At 45.3% G+C, this 20,520-nt stretch overlaps 1 protein-coding gene across 1 annotated transcript in view; it reads left to right on the forward strand.

The window, feature by feature from the left end:
• Nucleotides 1–408: 408 nt before the first annotated feature.
• The window catches only part of LOC311247304 (receptor for retinol uptake stra6-like), a gene marked incomplete at both ends in the record, with an annotated part of 59,701 nt that continues 39,589 nt past the window's right edge, over nt 409–20,520 (forward strand). Inside the window, 7 exons of the mRNA XM_084337663.1 lie at nt 409–509; nt 1,876–1,942; nt 3,038–3,123; nt 11,364–11,503; nt 12,862–13,028; nt 13,682–13,789; nt 20,256–20,323. Coding sequence (XP_084193789.1) covers nt 409–509; nt 1,876–1,942; nt 3,038–3,123; nt 11,364–11,503; nt 12,862–13,028; nt 13,682–13,789; nt 20,256–20,323 — 737 coding nt within the window. The remainder of the gene's footprint in view (nt 510–1,875; nt 1,943–3,037; nt 3,124–11,363; nt 11,504–12,861; nt 13,029–13,681; nt 13,790–20,255; nt 20,324–20,520) is intronic.

Consider the following 20,520-nt stretch of genomic DNA (forward strand, 5'->3'; position numbering starts at 1 on the left):
CAAGGGGGGATCTCCCTTCTTAGATGTCGGTGATAGTGTTGCTATAAAACAGATAACACAGTTGGTAAGTATGTACATATATGTGTAATGAAACACAAATAAGTACATGCAATAGCAACTGGGGTACATAAGAACATTTTGAAAGATTGAAAATAGAGCTAATCGCTGGTGTGTAATCGCTGGTGTGAGCTTCTTAGATTGGGTGGAATGTGTTGGTGCTAAACCCGTCGGCCCGGCCCCATTACACCCTCAACAGGGCAGTGAGTCAGGTTACATGACCGGATGCACTCCAGTGTAAATTCTATATTTTCTACACACATAGAATAGGCTGAGAATTGTTGGAAGGAGGAACCGGAGACCAGGTGAATTGTTCTTGGTTGAGTTGTTCACCTGGACTGAAGAGCCACGATGAATGACACCCACGAGGAGATAGAACCCCTCCAGTATAACTATTATGACTACTCAGACTGGTATCAAAACAACCAAGAGCCAACTCTACCACCTAAAGAGTGAGTATTATTATTATAAATGTATTATTATTATTATTATTATTATTATTATTATTATTATTATTATTATTATTATTATTATTATTATTATTATTATTATTATTATTATTATTATTATTATTATTATTATTATTATTATTATTATTATTATTATTATTATTATTATTATTATTATTATTATTATTATTATTATTATTATTATTATTATTATTATTATTATTATTATTATTATTATTATAATTTTCTTTATATTCTTTTATTATTTATTAATTTCTTTACTTGATCCGTAATTAGCATCAGTGATCAGCATCAACATTCTTGACAGAGAAGTGTGAGGCATACATGTCTAGATTAAAGAGAGAGAGATGCTCCACATTCATCTTAAATGGTTTTCTCTGGCCTAATTGTAAATAAGAGTATGTTTTTATATGATTCATTCATTCATTAATTATTTAAAATACACTGAAATGTAAGATAAGATAAGATAAGATATTCCTTTATTGATCCCCTTGGGGAAATTCAGGCATCATAGCAGCATGGAGAAAGGGGAGGGGGGGGGGGGGGGGTACAGGTAGTAAAAACAACACAAGCAGTGTAAACAAATAGGTCAATATAATTTACTATCTAACTAACTGACAAATATATTCACAGTATTCACAGTGTCATAAGGTGCAGTATGCATAAGGTAGTGTTATAATTTACTATCTACTGAAATATACAGTATCACAGAAATATACATTATTCACAGTATCACAGTATCCACAGTATAAATGACAGAGTTTGGGATTTTGGTAGTTTTTTCATGAACCTGTGATTGTTTCTTGTCAAACCTGAGTGCAAGGTATAGCTACAACAACATACCAGAACATTAAGACTATAAATGCATTGTTTGCTGTACAATTTGAATGACGGCGGAACCACAGTACTAGAATCAGATTAGGTTATAGGACTGTGTTATAAAAGTGGTGAAAGGATATTATTGTTGCACAGTTTTGAGTAATCCAGTAAACAATTTGTCCTATAGAGAGCTTTGTGCTGCAGGGTTATTTCATCAACGTACTACTAACTTTCTTGAAACTTTGAGGAGTTAGGTAATAACCTACTCCTAATATATGTAGCTAATACAACTGCAACTCACTGTTTGAAAGTCACATTCATTATTATAATCATATTCAACGTTATATAGTCATGTACTGTATCTACAAATGTATCCAATTCTTGTATCCACCTTTCCAATTATTTAGTATTGTTTGTGACTGAGATTCTATTTTTAAACTGAACAGCACAACAGTGTTTAGAATTGGCTTTGCATAATGCTAGTTTCAATGTGGTTGCTCTTTTGACACTCTTTTCTAAATGTTTTTAGAATTATTCCACCATGTGACCCCACAGCAGACGAGACACTCTTTCACATATGCATATTCTCAGTATCTGTAAGTATAAGAGGGCATTTTAAATATTCAAGAGACCTGATCTTGCCTCTCTCATTCTTGGGAGATCCAGAGCTTCGATGTGGATACGTCTACTATGAAAACACTGTAGTTAAATTGGAATTAAATAGGACTTATAATGAGGTTTTATGTTTTTATTACTGCTTATTTGTTACTGCTGTGATGATACAAGTTAAACTATTATGCATGTTATGGCCAATCAGAGTTGTATCACGTGATATCTTTTTGTTACATCTGGAAGTAGTGTTGCAAATAAATGCAAATATTAGTAATGCCTCGCAAATAAGTTTTCCCCCTCCCCCCCCCCCCCCCGGGACGAATTTCATGGCATATAGGTTTCAGTTTTTATCTTTCTATTCATTGAGAGTTTTCTCTGTGAATCTGATATAGTCACAGCCTCAGACAAACAATTACATTTAATGATATTCAGCATCATTCTGCCCTTTTCCCAATTTGAAAAAAAAAAGAAAAAAAAAGAAAAATCCAGAGATGCAGGGAAGATGCATTGGGCAATTTCCTCCGTCAAACAGATGAAGTGGAATGGACTGTGATGGCTGGGTCAATGATTCCTGCTGTGCAAGACCCTTCAGAAATAACAAGACACTGCTGTCCTCGCAAATTAGGTTGCTTTTAGAATGTCCTTTAGTGAGGCTGTGCAGGGAACGTCACTGTGCTACTGTATGTATACCACAGCTCAACTTCTGGGGCTTAATGAACACAACGCAGGTAGAACAAAGCATTTGTTTTCCTTCGTTTGACTGGACAACTCAATATTGACATTTTGAAATGCTAAACATAGAGGTAATGGGCCTCATTTACCAATGTCTGTATGTGTAAAAGGTTGAAAGTTGAATATTATATAATTAATTTGCCAGACTTTACTTATTAAAACACAAATTATGCATGTCATTTGTTTCCAAGGACTCGTTATAATAAAATTGTAGGTGGTAATGAGTTAGATAAACTTGTTTTTGTATATTTAAAAGGCATTTTCCTTCTTGATACACGAGGCCCAGTGTGTGTCTGAAGTGTAGCTTGTTTAACTGAAGTTCTAATCAATGTCTTCTCCCTCTATAGTTGGTTGTGATGTTAATCCTGGCAGCCCTCAACAGGAAACACAGACCATGCCAAGGCTTCTCCAGAGGATCCTCTGGTATCTTTAGGTAAATGCTGTTCACTCATTATTCATTAAATAGAGATGAATAGTCAGAGTAATATTCATACTGTATTTGGGCTTCAGATTGTAGAGTATATATTGCAATTTGTCTCACAGCCAGCAGATAAAACGCAAAAAAGTCACAATATCACAGCAGCAGCCTACAAAATATATATATATATATATATATTAGGGCTGTCAGTTTATCACGTTAATTATATTAATTAATTACACAGCAAATTATCCCGTTATGAAAATTAACTCAAAATTAATTACAAAAAATAAAAATACAAAAAATAAAAAATTATATATATATTTTTTTTTATCTCAATTCCATAAGGACGTAGAATACACATTTACAGATTTTTTCTTAATATGGCCCATTTGCATGTTCTTGGTATCTGATTCTAGGGACATCTATGGATCTCAGGGAATGTATTCCCAGTGTCAAACTGTGAGGTTTTGCCCGCTGCTCACTACCTTTTCTCTGTCTTCTTTAAGCCTACTGTTAGGAATTCCCTACTCACTCTCTCTAGCCCCCACCCTCTCGTTCCTTACCCTTAGTGGCCACACCTGTTTGATATTCTATTATCTCTCGCACCTGTGGTGGCAGGCTAATTAGTCCCCCTGTGGGCTTTAAATACCAGGGCGCTTCCCCTCGTTTTGGCGTGGGGTCGTGTTGTATACTTGCCGAGTCATATTCTCTAAACATCTAGACTCTTTCGGGAGATCCTCTGTCTGCCTATGCTGTTCCATTCTCCGGCGTCGAGATGTTTGCTCCAGCCTTCGCCAGCTGTCGCCGTTGCCTGTGGGGGAGACTGGTCTGCGCTCCCTGTACTTCCACGGGAGGCACCCCAGCGTTCCACTGCAGACCCCCGCGCAGCTGTTCGTCCTGACGCACATCCAGACCAGCGCAGACGCTCTCCAGTCCTCAGCGCGCAACGCGCATCTTCCAAGGACCCTCGAGCTTGGCACGCTCTCCAGACCAGCGCGCAACGCGCATCTTCCAGACCTTCGAGCTTGGCACGCTCCTCCGTACCAGCGCACAGACGCGCATCATCCAGACCTTCGAGCTTGGCACGCTCCTCCGTACCGGCGCACAGACGCGCATCTTCCAGACCTTCGAGCTTGGCACGCTCCTCCGTACCAGCGCACAGACGCGCATCTTCCAGACCTTCGAGCTTGGCACGCTCTCCAGACCTCAGCGCGCCGACGCGCATCTTCCAGACCTTCGTGCTTGGCACACTCCTCCTCGCAGACGCACCCCGAGGCGTCTCTCTGTTCCGACGCGCACACCAAGGTGTGGCGCGCCACTCTGTTCCTCGGCTCCGACAGCGGCTACCCGGTGGACGACGCCCTCGCCACCGCCACTGTTCCGACGCGCACACCAAGGTGTGGCGCGCACTCTGTTCCTCGGCTCCGACAGCGGCTACCCGGTGGACGACATCCTCGCCACCGCCACTGTTCCAGCTCTCTGTTCCGACGCGCACACCAAGGTGTGGCGCGCACTCTGTTCCTCGGCTCCGACAGCGGCTACCCGGTGGACGACATCCTCGCCACCGCCACTGTTCCAGCTCTCTGTTCCGACGCGCACACCAAGGTGTGGCGCGCACTCTGTTCCTCGGCTCCGACAGCGGCTACCCGGTGGACGACATCCTCGCCACCGCCACTGTTCCAGCTCTCTGTTCCGACGCGCACACCAAGGTGTGGCGCGCACTCTGTTCCTCGGCTCCGACAGCGGCTACCCGGTGGACGACATCCTCGCCACCGCCACTGTTCCAGCCACTGTTCCGACGCGCACACCAAGGTGTGGCGCGCACTCTGTTCCTCGGCTCGGACAGCCAGCCACCCGGTGGCGATGCCCCCGTTCCCGCTGCTGTCCCTTACCATTACGCATACGCCTGGGTGAGTTTTGATTGTGATGTCACTCACCCAGCGTAGTGCCCTTGCCCCCGTTCCCGCTGCTGTCCCTTTACCTTTACGCATACGCCTGGGTGAGTTTTGATTGTGATGTCACTCACTCAGCGTAGTGCCCTTGCCCCCGTTCCCGCTGCTGTCCCTTTACCTTTACGCATACGCCTGGGTGAGTTTTGATTGTGATGTCACTCACTCAGCGTAGTGCCCTTGCCCCCGTTCCCGCTGCTGTCCCTGTACCTTTACGCATACGCCTGGGTGAGTTTTGATTGTGATGTCACTCACTCAGCGTAATGCCCCTTGCCCCCTTCCCGCTGCGTTTCCTGTACCATTACGCATACGCCTGGGTGAGTTTAGATTGTGATGTCACTCTCCCAGCGTATTGCCTCTGTTTTTGGTTCTCACTTAGAATAGTATTTTTGGACTTTACATCTCCCCCTGTGTGTTTGTCACACGAAGATATTATTACTTTGTTCACTTTGTTATTTGGACTGTTCTGCACCTGCTCTGTTTTTTCCCTTTTGTGCATTAACTATCTCCTCTGTCCTGCAGAGCGGCCCAGATGATTTCCACCAGTCCTCCCAGTTCCTCCCTGTTCCCCAGCCCGCCTCCGCGGGCCTCAGTCCCCTCTGTTCCCTAGTTCTCCCCATTCTAGTTCCACCTAGTTCCTGGTCCCAAGTTCTCCCCTTCTAGTTCCACCTAGTTCCTTGTCCCTAGTTCCCCTAGTCCCCGTTTCTCCTGTTCCCTAGCTCTCCTAGTCCCTAGTCCTCTCTCCCTAGTTCTCCTTGTCCCTGGTTTACCTAGTCTCTAGTTCCTCTGTCCCAAGGCGTTCCCTTAACCTTCCCTTAGGCGTTCCCTTACTTTCCCTTAGTGTTCCCTTTTCCTGCCCGCCTCTTAAAGGCACCTTTCCTTCCCCTCATATTATATTCCTGTATTTGTGATTCTCCCTTAAAGGGACAGTGCCCTTTTCCCTGTATTTCCCTGTTGTTCAATAAATATCTGTTTCTTGGCAAACCATCATACCTGTCTTGTGTTGTGCGATTGGGGTCGGTTACAAACCATAACAGTACGACCCCACCAAATCGACGACCCCAGCCAGCACAGACGGTGTATGTTGAGTTTGCCTTTTTTTTTCTTGTTCCCTCTAGCTCCCCTGTTAGCTTCCCTGTTAGCCCAGTTTAGCTTCCTTGTTAGTCCTGTTTAGCTCCCTTGTTAGTCTGTTACCCCCCTGTAGCTAGCCATGCCCTGGCAGCTAACCCAGTCCCTCAGCAGAGCCCCTGTCTGCTAGCTTAGCCCCGGCTGCTAGCACAGCCTCTATGTTTATGCAGCCCTTGCTGCTGGCATGGGCCCTGTAGCTAGCCATGCCCTGGCAGCTAACCCAGTTTCCCTCTGCATGGCCTCCACTTTTTTGTGTAGTTTTTCCCACTGCTAGGACTGCCCTTTCAGCTAGCAAGGTCAGTTTATCTCACACAGCTAGGACTGTCCTTCCAGCTAGCTTGTGCTCTCATGCTGGTCCAGCCCTGTCTGCCAGCCTAGCTCCGGCAGCTAGCGCAGCCTCTATGTTGATGTAGCAGTACAGCTAGCATAGGCCCTGTAGCTATCAGTGCCCTGGCAGCTACCCTTTCCCTCTGCTAGCCTGGCTCCGGCAGCTTGCGCAGCCTCTATGTTGATGTAGCAGTACAGCTAGCATAGGCCCTGTAGCTATCAGTGCCCTGGCAGCTAACCTTCCCTCTGCTAGCCCCTTCCCGGTGCTTCCATGGTTACCCCTTAGCTACCCTGCTCGCCCCTCAGTTCCTCTAGACCAGTTCCTCTAGACCAGTTCCTCTAGACCCGTTCTCTAGACCAGTTCTCTAGACCAGTTCTCTAAACCAGTTCTCTAGACCAGTTCTCTTGCCCAGTTCGCTAGACTAGTTCTCTAGACCCAGTTCCTCTAGACCAGTTCCCCCAGTTGCCCCTCTGCTACCCTAGTTACCCCTCGGCGACCCTGTTTCTTTTGCTAGCCCCACTCTTGTGGTTGGCTTCCCCTGCTGGCTTGGCCAGTACCTCTTGTTTTGCCCCCTGCCACTCTGTCTGTATTTGTTTTGGGTCGCCGGGTGGCTCCCGTTGAGGGGGGGGTACTGTGAGGTTTTGCCCGCTGCTCACTACCTTTTCTCTGTCTTCTTTAAGCCTACTGTTAGGAATTCCCTACTCACTCTCTCTAGCCCCCACCCTCTCGTTCCTTACCCTTAGTGGCCACACCTGTTTGATATTCTATTATCTCTCGCACCTGTGGTGGCAGGCTAATTAGTCCCCCTGTGGGCTTTAAATACCAGGGCGCTTCCCCTCGTTTTGGCGTGGGGTCGTGTTGTATACTTGCCGAGTCATATTCTCTAAACATCTAGACTCTTTCGGGAGATCCTCTGTCTGCCTATGCTGTTCCATTCTCCGGCGTCGAGATGTTTGCTCCAGCCTTCGCCAGCTGTCGCCGTTGCCTGTGGGGGAGACTGGTCTGCGCTCCCTGTACTTCCACGGGAGGCACCCCAGCGTTCCACTGCAGACCCCCGCGCAGCTGTTCGTCCTGACGCACATCCAGACCAGCGCAGACGCTCTCCAGTCCTCAGCGCGCAACGCGCATCTTCCAAGGACCCTCGAGCTTGGCACGCTCTCCAGACCAGCGCGCAACGCGCATCTTCCAGACCTTCGAGCTTGGCACGCTCCTCCGTACCAGCGCACAGACGCGCATCATCCAGACCTTCGAGCTTGGCACGCTCCTCCGTACCGGCGCACAGACGCGCATCTTCCAGACCTTCGAGCTTGGCACGCTCCTCCGTACCAGCGCACAGACGCGCATCTTCCAGACCTTCGAGCTTGGCACGCTCTCCAGACCTCAGCGCGCCGACGCGCATCTTCCAGACCTTCGTGCTTGGCACACTCCTCCTCGCAGACGCACCCCGAGGCGTCTCTCTGTTCCGACGCGCACACCAAGGTGTGGCGCGCCACTCTGTTCCTCGGCTCCGACAGCGGCTACCCGGTGGACGACGCCCTCGCCACCGCCACTGTTCCGACGCGCACACCAAGGTGTGGCGCGCACTCTGTTCCTCGGCTCCGACAGCGGCTACCCGGTGGACGACATCCTCGCCACCGCCACTGTTCCAGCTCTCTGTTCCGACGCGCACACCAAGGTGTGGCGCGCACTCTGTTCCTCGGCTCCGACAGCGGCTACCCGGTGGACGACATCCTCGCCACCGCCACTGTTCCAGCTCTCTGTTCCGACGCGCACACCAAGGTGTGGCGCGCACTCTGTTCCTCGGCTCCGACAGCGGCTACCCGGTGGACGACATCCTCGCCACCGCCACTGTTCCAGCTCTCTGTTCCGACGCGCACACCAAGGTGTGGCGCGCACTCTGTTCCTCGGCTCCGACAGCGGCTACCCGGTGGACGACATCCTCGCCACCGCCACTGTTCCAGCCACTGTTCCGACGCGCACACCAAGGTGTGGCGCGCACTCTGTTCCTCGGCTCGGACAGCCAGCCACCCGGTGGCGATGCCCCCGTTCCCGCTGCTGTCCCTTACCATTACGCATACGCCTGGGTGAGTTTTGATTGTGATGTCACTCACCCAGCGTAGTGCCCTTGCCCCCGTTCCCGCTGCTGTCCCTTTACCTTTACGCATACGCCTGGGTGAGTTTTGATTGTGATGTCACTCACTCAGCGTAGTGCCCTTGCCCCCGTTCCCGCTGCTGTCCCTTTACCTTTACGCATACGCCTGGGTGAGTTTTGATTGTGATGTCACTCACTCAGCGTAGTGCCCTTGCCCCCGTTCCCGCTGCTGTCCCTGTACCTTTACGCATACGCCTGGGTGAGTTTTGATTGTGATGTCACTCACTCAGCGTAATGCCCCTTGCCCCCTTCCCGCTGCGTTTCCTGTACCATTACGCATACGCCTGGGTGAGTTTAGATTGTGATGTCACTCTCCCAGCGTATTGCCTCTGTTTTTGGTTCTCACTTAGAATAGTATTTTTGGACTTTACATCTCCCCCTGTGTGTTTGTCACACGAAGATATTATTACTTTGTTCACTTTGTTATTTGGACTGTTCTGCACCTGCTCTGTTTTTTCCCTTTTGTGCATTAACTATCTCCTCTGTCCTGCAGAGCGGCCCAGATGATTTCCACCAGTCCTCCCAGTTCCTCCCTGTTCCCCAGCCCGCCTCCGCGGGCCTCAGTCCCCTCTGTTCCCTAGTTCTCCCCATTCTAGTTCCACCTAGTTCCTGGTCCCAAGTTCTCCCCTTCTAGTTCCACCTAGTTCCTTGTCCCTAGTTCCCCTAGTCCCCGTTTCTCCTGTTCCCTAGCTCTCCTAGTCCCTAGTCCTCTCTCCCTAGTTCTCCTTGTCCCTGGTTTACCTAGTCTCTAGTTCCTCTGTCCCAAGGCGTTCCCTTAACCTTCCCTTAGGCGTTCCCTTACTTTCCCTTAGTGTTCCCTTTTCCTGCCCGCCTCTTAAAGGCACCTTTCCTTTATTCCTGTATTTGTGATTCTCCCTTAAAGGGACAGTGCCCTTTTCCCTGTATTTCCCTGTTGTTCAATAAATATCTGTTTCTTGGCAAACCATCATACCTGTCTTGTGTTGTGCGATTGGGGTCGGTTACAAACCATAACACAAACACTGTAGGCTAGATCCACAAAGAATGGATTGCACGGTGCAAGTTGCACCCTTACTTACAATTCATTATGAATTGAAAATGGGGGACCCTGATGTAAACAAGACGAAAGTCTTTCTCTGATCTGCATCCCCTTAACAATTGTGTGTATTGAGCCGTACTGTATTGTACCCATTCTGCAATCTTAATAAAATGTTCATTCAATCAATCAATCAATCAATCTGTGTGGTGATTGATTGAATGACATTTTTATTTTGAGTAAATTGTAATGAACCAAATGAGAATATCAATAAAAAATGTTTTATGTTTGACTGTGAATAACACCATGCTCAAATTGACCAGACCTGAAAAATCTAAGCAAATTAATAGATGGAAGATGATTAAACAGAAGGTTTTGTAGATACAGTACTGAATTCTGCCATCCGGACACATGCAATTTGAAATATGATTATAGAATATAGAATATCAGGCATAAAATAGTTATGCGATTAAAATGCGATTAATTAGATTAATTAATTACAAATCCTGTGATTAATTAGATAAAAAAAAATTATCGCCTGACAGCACTAATATATATATATATATAAAAATATTTAAATACATTAAAAAAAGGTACATCAGTGTAGCATCACCTCCTTAAAAAACATCACCATCATATTAACAGTCAAGAAGACCAACCTAACACCCTCACCAGATGTCCCTAACTCACTGGCATATGGAACCCATTTGAAGTTACATTTGTTGATGAAGTTAATTAATCACAGCTGGGATACAATTCTTGAATCTATTGCCAATAGCATTGTTTTTTACACCTCGAAATTCCACACCCTGCTGTCCATTAGGATGTGGTACAGACAGACGAGAACGTTAATCTACAGCAGATCTTAACTATGTTGCTCAGTTTATTCTTATTCTTACTCCCGATTCTCCCCAAGGGGATCAATAAAGAAATAGCTTATCTTATCTTATTCTTTAAACTGAAATGACCAAACCGGCAAATCTTACATACTGTACAGTTAAGACACATTAATTAAATCTGTGTCAATCTGTGTGAGTGTCTCATATTAATGATATCTATGGTAATGTCTCATGTGAATCATATCTATGTGAGTGTCTCATATTAATGATATCTATGGTAATGTCTCATGTGAATGAAATCTATGGTAATGTCTCATATGAATGATATGTGAATGTCTCATATGAATGATATCTATAGTAATGTCTCATATGAATGATATCTATGTGAATGTCTCATAATTATTAATGAAATCTATGTGAATGTCTCATATGAATGAAATCTATGTGAATGTCTCATGTGAATGAAATCTATGTGAATGTCTCATGTGAATGATATCTATGTGAATGTCTCATGTGAATGAAATCTATGTGAATGTCTCATGTGAATGATATGTGAATGTCTCATATGAATGAAATCTATGTGAATGTCTCATATGAATGATATGTGAATGTCTCATCTGAATGATATCTATGTGAATGTCTCATATGAATGATATGTGAATGTCTCATCTGAATGATATCTATGTGAATGAAATCTATGTGAATGTCTCATATGAATGAAATATGTGAATGTCTCATATGAATGAAATATGTGAATGTCTCATATGAATGACATCTATGTCAATGTCTTTTCATATCTGTGAATGTGGATCTCTCATATGAATGTGTGTGTTTCTTGCAGTCCAGTGAACTTCCTGGACCAGAGCCAGGATAAAGGCGTGGCCATGTCTGTGTTCGGGCTGGTCTTCAGCAAGCTGGCCGTGCTGGTGCTAGCTCCAGACCCCCTCCCTTTCTGCAAAGACACTCCAGCAGAAATCAAAGGTGCGTGAAAACCTGTATGTTTTGGTTTGTTAAAGGGCAATACCAATTCATTCTTGCCTCGATACAAGAATTAAGTCATAACATCATATAATTATTATTATTTATCATTACTGTAAAATGTGGTAGTTGTTTTTACTGATTCACCTGTGCCATAGGCTTCCAGTGTATCTGAACATGTGTCACACAACACAACATAAACCCCAGTTTAAAATGTGTCACACAACACAACATAAACCCCAGTTTAAAATGTGTCACAACATAAACCCATGTGATTCACAGTTTAAAATGCCATTCTAACCTCGTCACTTGCTTTCTGAAACAATCTTTTTGGAATTTGGAAACTGAAACATTTTAAATGTTCTATCATTTATTTTTTAATTTATACATTTATATTATATAATACATATATACTGTTATATAATACAGTATCTGAAGATCAATTCCTCCTCTTCATTTTTCAGACACCATACTGAGACACAATAGAGCTAATTTCAGACACCATACTGAGACACAATAGAGCTAATTTCAGACACCATACTGAGACACAATAGAGCACATTTTAGACACCATACTGAGACACAATAGAGCTCATTCAGACACCATACTGAGACACAATAGAGCACATTTTAGACACCATACTGAGACACAATAGAGCACATTTTAGACACCATACTGAGACACAATAGAGCTCATTTTAGACACCATACTGAGACACAATAGAGCACATTTTGGACACCATACTGAGACACAATAGAGCACATTTTAGACACCATACTGAGACACAATAGAGCACATTTTGGACACCATACTGAGACACAATAGAGCACATTTTAGACACCATACTGAGACACAATAGAGCTCATTTTAGACACCATACTGAGACACAATAGAGCACATTTTAGACACCATACTGAGACACAATAGAGCACATTTTAGACACCATACTGAGACACAATAGAGCTCATTTTATACACCATACTGAGACACAATAGAGCTAATTTTAGACACCATACTGAGACACAATAGAGCACATTTCAGACCCCATACTGAGACACAATAGAGCACATTTTAGACACCATGGCATTTTAGTCTCATTTGGTGACTTTGTGGGTTTATGTGGTGTGTAAGGACACATTTTCAGATAAACTGTAAGCCTATTAAGTTTGAATTCGCAAAAATATAAGTAAATAAATGGAAAGAATGGAGTCCACATTTATTGAATCAACATTTCGACCACGGTGGCCATCGCTAGTGATTGTGACAATCTGTGAGAACGGCCTGCGTGGCCGGAACGTCTATTCATTCCATGTTGTTGTTCCAGGTGATAATACATCCTGCATTTCTGTTTTTTCATTCAGAGTACATGAAGATAATCGCCATTTTCTACTATCCTATCCTGTATTACCCGATACTGTTCTGTGGCACGCTGCAGAAACAAGTAGGCTATGCGTTTGGTGCCTTCCTGTCCTTCAGCCACTTCGGAGGCCTGCTCTGGCAGAAGGTTGACTGCCCCAAAACTCCTGAGGTGAGTTGATCAAACAGGCATGTTGTTTTCTTATCGCAGTCGCATTGGGTGAAAACCACTCACTTCCAAAGAGAACCATGTAAACTTCAATAAAAATATGAAAATCAATTAGACTTGGTTTTCTTCAAAATCAGTAGTCAGCATAGGTTCAGACAGTCACATGACCATTTGACATTGTAGTAATCCTTTTGAACCCTTTCACCACTATACACTACAAAGGGTTAACACTTTCAGTACCACACTACAGAAGGTTAACCTTTCACTACCACACTACAGAAGGTTAACCCTTTCACTACCACACTACAGAAGGTTAACCTTTCAGTACCACACTACAGAAGGTTAACCCTTTCACTACAAAACTTAGTGGTAGTACGTTTGTTTTTATTTACACCCACTAGTCCAGAATGGGTTAGTGACGACAGGCAAGTGACAAAAGATCACTACTTTCCAGGCATAGAGAAGAATAGAAATTGGATATAAAAATAAAATAAAATGCACATTTTGTATTTGTTTTAATTTGACACACATTGGTAGGTAAAGTAGTACAGTGCATTCAGGTATGAGGTAACAGGGTCATCTTTACTTCAGAGGTGCCCTTTAATCTTGTTAAAGTCTTGCGCACATATTGACCAATCCACATGTGACCTTCACAGATCTACAAGTATTACGCCCTGCTAGCAAGTCTCCCACAGCTGGCTTGCTTGGCATACCTCTGTGTCCAGTTCCCTCTGCTCTTCGTCAAAGGACCAATAGATGAGGAGGTGAGAGACGTCAGGAATAATGTTTGGTTATAGGTACAATCCGTCATTTCTTCCTTTGCACATTAGTGTGGGGTAGGCTATATTCACGTACAATCTTTTTTTTTTTTTTTTTTATTGGTCTTTTTCCCCCTCCATTTTCCTCCGATTTTCTCCCATCCCAATGTTAGTCGTATGCCAATTCCCAGTCCCTTCCTGATCGCTGCGCACTTACCCCCCACAGTCAGATCATCTGGGAGAGTGGAGGCTACCACGTGCTTCCTCCGACACACGTCCAGCCAATCACCGCTTCTTTTCACCTGGCAGCGCGGATTCTCATTGAGAGGGCGTAGTGTGTGGGAGGATCACACTATCCCCCTCACGTCCAATCCGCGCTTAGCAGGCGCCCCGACCGAACTGTAGAAGTCGCTGTTTACAACGACCCGGACCCACCCCGCCAGCTTCTCCCACCCTCTGATACAGCCAATTGTATCAGTGCAGACGGCCAGCCAAGCTGGTGACAACCCCGGAGCTGTGAGCTGGATTATTCACGTACAATCTTAACCCTTTCACTACCTACGTTTTTTTTAATTTTAATTTTTTTTAATCTTTTTCCCCCTCCTTTTTCCGATTTTTCTCCCATCCCACTGTTAGTCGTTATGCCAATTCCCAACCCCCTTTCTGGTTGTTGCGCACTTTCCCCTACTGTTGGTCCGAGAGGCCGGAGACTGTCACATGCTTTCCTCCGACGCATGTGCAGCCAGCCGGCAGCCAGCCTGGCCGCGCAGATTCTCACTGGGAGAGTGTAACGTGTGGGAGGCCGCACTACCTCTCTCCAGATCCTACCCTCGCTGAGCAGGCGCCCCGACCGAACTGTAGGGGTCGCTGTCCACAACGCCCAGGACCCACCCGCCAGCTTTCCCCACCCCCTAATACTGCCAATTGTATTAGTGTGAACGGCCAGCCAAGCTGGTGACAACGCCGGGAGCTGGATTCGAACACGCGAACCCAGCGTCTCCAGCGTTGGTGACGAACGCAATCTCCGCTACGCCACCTGACCGCCCACACTACATAAGGTTAACCCTTTCACTACCACACTATAAAGGGTTAACCTTTTCACTGCCACACTAGAAAAAGGGTTAACCCTTTCACTACCACACTACAGGTTATCCCTTTCACTGCCACACTACAGGCGATTAATGCTTTCACTACCGCACTACAGAAGGTTAACCTTTCACTACCACACTACAGAAGGTTAACCCTTTCACTACCTCACTACAAAGGGTTAACCGTCTGTACTGTAGTGTGGCAGTGAAAGGGTTAAAGAGTTAGATCTGTAGATGGAAAATGCTCAATTTGGAACCAACCTGTTGTAAATCTGAATAAAGGTCTGTTTTACTCCAGTGTTAGCGAACATTATCGACTTCCCTAGTTCGGCTCGCAACACGACATGGCAACAGGCCTCTATATCTGGTACCAGAGTGGCAACAGGCCTCTATATCTGGTACCAGAGTAGCAACAGGCCTCTATATCTGGTATCAGAGTGACAGCAGGCCTCTATATCTGGTACCAGAGTAGCAACAGGCCTCTATATCTGGTACCAGAGTGACAACAGGCCTCTATATCTGGTACCAGAGTGGCAACAGGCCTCTATATCTGGTACCAGAGTGACAGCAGGTCTCTATATCTGGTACCAGAGTGACAACAGGCCTCTATATCTGGTACCAGAGTGACAACAGGCCTCTATATCTGGTACCAGAGTGACAGCAGGCCTCTATATCTGGTACCAGAGTGACAGCAGGCCTCTATATCTGGTACCAGAGTGACAACAGGCCTCTATATCTGGTACCAGAGTGACAACAGGCCTCTATATCTGGTACCAGAGTGGCAACAGACCTCTATATCTGGTACCAGAGTGACAGCAGGCCTCTATATCTGGTACCAGAGTGACAACAGTCCTCTATATCTGGTACCAGAGTGGCAACATACCTCTATATCTGGTACCAGAGTGGCAGCATACCTCTATATCTGGTACCAGAGTGGCAACATACCTCTATATCTGGTACCAGAGTGACAGCAGGCCTCTATATCTGGTACCAGAGTGACAGCAGGCCTCTATATCTGGTACCAGAGTGACAACAGACCTCTATATCCGGTACCAGAGTGACAACAGGCCTCTATATCTGGTACCAGAGTGACAACAGGCCTCTATATCCGGTACCAGAGTCATCAGACAGTACAGGACCTATCAGACTACATCCTTGTGATTTGTACATCATGAAAAACAACCTGATTATAAACTCTAGACCCCCCCCCCCCCCCTCCCGTCCTCCTTATGAAGCAGCACAACATAACTTTGTGTGAAGTAATTCTGACTCTTCTCTGGGCTAAAAGCATTTCAACAATATACTAGAGAAACCTGATTATAGTAAGCAGCTTGTAGAGAATAGAGTGGGTTTAACACAACGTCCCTGAACAGATTATGAGGACAGAGGTGTGTGTGTGTTTCTCTCTCTCTCTCTCTCTCTCTCTCTCTCTCTCTCTCTCTCTCTCTCTCTCTCTCTCTCTCTCTCTCTCTCTCTGTGTGTGTGTGTGTGTGTGTAAAAAAAACACTTTCAACTGATTGGCTGGGATCTGGTCCGCAGCAGGGTGTCCGGTAAGAAGAGATGAGAACTTTACGATCCAGGAATCTTTATTGCTGACCTGAACAGTGGAATATGCATGTGTTTGGTATCTGAAAATCAACAGATTAGGTAAGATATAAACAATGCCTTAAATCTATATATAGCCAATAAAGAAGAGTATCCAATATACAACACTGTTCTGGTGCCTCGTGGCCATGTATTTATTGATGAAAACGCATAATATGTTTTTACCTATACATTCGGATCAGCAGTTCAGCACCTGAACTGTTGGTGGGTGAGCCTAGTAAAGGATGTCGCATTGCGTTCATCTTCAATGAATGAACCAATGCAATAGTCTACCAAAGAACCTTGAGTCGCACTAGGCTAGGCATATTTTCCCCTATTCTTGTGACAATGTTTTCTGATACTCAACATACAAAAGCTGTTACTTGTCCTGTCTCTCTGTAATCCCATCTCCCACACAGGGGCGGACCTAGCACATTTGGCGCCCTAGGCGAGATTCACCACTGCGCCGCCCCCCCCCCCCCCCCCCCCCCCCCCAAAAAGATTTATGGCTTTTGCCTCTTCATAGTTCTCTAACGTTAGTCTTTCTTTCCTCAACGCTCAATATAATATAATATATAATATATTCTATAAACACTTGACCGATACCCATCAATGCACAGCGCTCTAGCATGTTCTGACTGTGAACACCTAAAGCTGAGGCTCAGACCGACCGACCGTTTTAGATTTTTGGCTCATTTTCCCTTATGTTAGAATTTTTTTTATGTAAAAATAATGGTTGCAGATATAGAGGGGGCGCCAAAACTGCACAGAGAAAAAAAAATTAAATAAAAAATAATTTTTTTTTTTTTTTTTTTTTTTTTTTGGCGCCCCCCTCTGGGTGGCGCTCTAGGCGACCGCCTATATCGCCTGTAGGAAGGTCCGCCCCTGCTCCCACACAAAGTCTACTCAAGCACACTATTAGGTTGACAGACACTTACATTTTGATGTGCTCTGTAGTATACAATCACTCCCTGCTCCCTATTTGTCATGCAGCAACACACACATGTAAAATGGGCGACACACAGGAACACACACACCCATGCATTGGGTCACACACACCCATGCATTGGGTTGTCGATGAAATGCCTCTCTGTGCTTGACCCATCCCGTCGTCCTGCCCCCCAAGGGCAGCTGGGAGCAGACATGGGGTGCTGTGCTCCTGTCCATCTTTGTCAGGGACGCGACAGCTTTAGCGATCTGTTCTGCATGTTTTCCCATGGGGTTTATTCCTTTTTCTGGAGGGGATTGATTGATTGATTGATTGAAAAGTTTATTAACAGATTGCAGAATGGGTACAGTACAGTACAGCTCAATACATACAATTGTTAAGGGGATGCAGACCAGAGAAAGACTTTCGTCTTGTTTACATCAGGGTCCCCCATTTTCAATTCATCATAACATATATGACATACATGACATACAGATAGACAGTACTGCTACATCTATACATTTATGACATATCAGATGTGCAAATACAGTACTGTTTGTGATACAAAAGTGTCCAGAAAAAGAGTGTATATACATTTGACGTAGAAACTGTACATTGGAGGAGGTTGGGTGGGTGGGGTGGGGTTGGGTGGGTGGGTGGGGGCTGTACATTGGAGGTGGGGGGGGGGGGGTACTGTACACTGTACATTGGAATACTGACAAAGCCATACTTGGTCATTTACTGTACAACTGGGTTAGGACATTTGTAGGGGCCAGTTTCGAATTACAGTCTCCCGTAGGTGTTTTTTGAGAGTGTTTTTGAAAGTGGGTAGTGATTCACATTCCTTTACAGCTTTGGGTAGGGCGTTCCACATTGATGTGGCATAATTGCGAAACGTGTTTAGACCCTTGTTTGAGCCGAATCTGGGTTTAACATGATTTGTGGAGCTCCCTCTGGTGTTGTGATCGTGGTATTCACTGACCTTTGGGAAGTATTTTGACATGTACATGGGTACCTTGGTCGCGTAGTGTATCTTTTAGACCAGGCCCATTGCAAGTTGCTGTACTCTGTCGTCTACTCTAAGCCATCCTAGGTTGTCAAAGTGGGCAGGGGTGAGGTGGGTTCTAGGAGTCAGGTCAAGCAGTATTCTGACTAGCTTGTTTTGAGATGTTTGTAATTTGTTTTTTAGTGCCTTTGAGGTGCTTTGGTACCATGAGGTGCAAGCATAGTCGTAGTATCCTTGAATGAGTGCTCCTGCTAGAGTCTTCAGGGTATTCTTGTTTACCAGAGAGGAGATCCGGTACAAGAAACAAGTTCGTTGGTTGACTTTTTTTATTACATTGGATGCCATTTTGTCACAGGAAAGATTAGCCTCTAGGATGGAACCCAGGTAGGTAATTTCATCTTTCCTTGTGACAATATTGTCACCCACTGTAACCGAGAAGCCGTCGGTCTTGCTGAGTTTGTTATTTGAACCGAAGAGAATGGACTCTGTTTTGCCCATGTGTAATGATAGTTTGTTGTCGGCGAGCCATATGCAGATTTTGCCTAGTTCTGAGCTGAGGGCTTTTTCAACCTGTAACTTGTTCTTGTCAGAGACCAGCAGGGCTGAGTCGTCCGCAAACAGGAACAAGTTGCAGTCACAAGCTGACGACATGTCATTTGCATAAATTAGGAATAGTAGCGGTCCTAGTATGCTTCCTTGCAAACGGAGAACATGCAAACTCCACACAGAAAGGCCTGGGAGATACCCCACTTGGGTACCTGGCAACCAGGCAACCTGGTCACCAAGTGGGAATCGAACCCAGAACACAGTGTTAACCACTACACCACCGTACCGCCCTTTCTCAGGAACAGTGCTGAGAAAGGAGTCTACCGATCAACATCATCATTGGATAAATAAGAAATAGGGCTATGGTTCCAAAATTCAGAACTATCCCTTTAATGCTGGTCACCTCTTATTTTATTGCAATGTAATTTGCCTAGATGTCATGGGATGATGATGTCATCAAAAACTATGAATAGGACACTTTCTAAACACCAGCTCACCCTTGTGAGCTTATTAGGCGGTACAGTGGTATAGTGGTTAACACTGTTGCCTGACAGCAACAAGGTCCAGGATTCGATTCCCGCTTGGGGACCAGGTTTCCGCGTTGCCAGGTATCCAGGTGGGGTATCTCCCAGGCCTTTCTGTTTGGAGTTTGCATGTTCTTCCCGTGCTCGCAAGGGTTTCCCCCCCGATAAGAGAAAAACATGCACAACAGATCGCTGACGCTGTCGCGTCCCTGACGAAGACAGGCAGGAGCACTTGGATTGGTTCCCGGGGCGCGGTACCTCGCCGACGCCCCTATCTCCTCCCAGCTGCCTTTGGCGGGAAGGACGACTGGATGGGTCAAGCGCAGAGACTCAATCGCATTGGCGACCCAAAAAACACAATGCATGTGTGTGTGTGTGTGTGTGTGTGTTCCTGTGTGTGTGTGCCGCCCATCGCAAGTGTGTCGTTGCATGCCGAATAAAGACTTCTAAAGAGTCCTGCATTATTATTATTATTATTAGTATCGTTATACTGTGTCCATAGTTATGTCACGTGTGTGTGTGTGTGTGTGTGTGTGTGTGTGTGTGTGTGTGTGTGTGTGTGTGTGTGTGTGTGTGTGTGTGTGTGTGTGTGTGTGTGTGTGTGTGTGTGTGTGTGTGTGTGTGTGTGTGTGTGTGTGTTTCCCTGTGTGTAACCTTTCAAGATAAAGCAATGAAACCTAACAGATTCCTCAGTGGGACCACGGGACAAATACTAGGTGTCACACAGGATGGATACCTTTAACCTTTGACCTTTGACTGCCTATTTACTGGTGAATCTGGTATCTTCTGCCCATAGGACATTGACAGTGTCTACTACAAAGACTATGTGAAGTCTATTCTGAAGAAGAAGTCAACGACTGCCAGGTGAATTGAGATAAGAGGTTAATTTACTGTCTGTCTCACAGTTTATATTGATTCATGTTGTAAGCATTATATAAATATACTGTCCAAAAATGAGGTGATATTGATTTGAAGATTTCACAATATGGTAAAATGATAAATCGTAATACAGTAAATCTAATGTGATGATTGTCTTTGCTGGATTGTGTGGCTAACGTGAA

Source organism: Notolepis coatsorum (assembly GCF_963971535.1).
Source record: "Notolepis coatsorum genome assembly, chromosome: 20".
In the NCBI taxonomy this organism is placed as follows: domain Eukaryota; kingdom Metazoa; phylum Chordata; class Actinopteri; order Aulopiformes; family Paralepididae; genus Notolepis; species Notolepis coatsorum.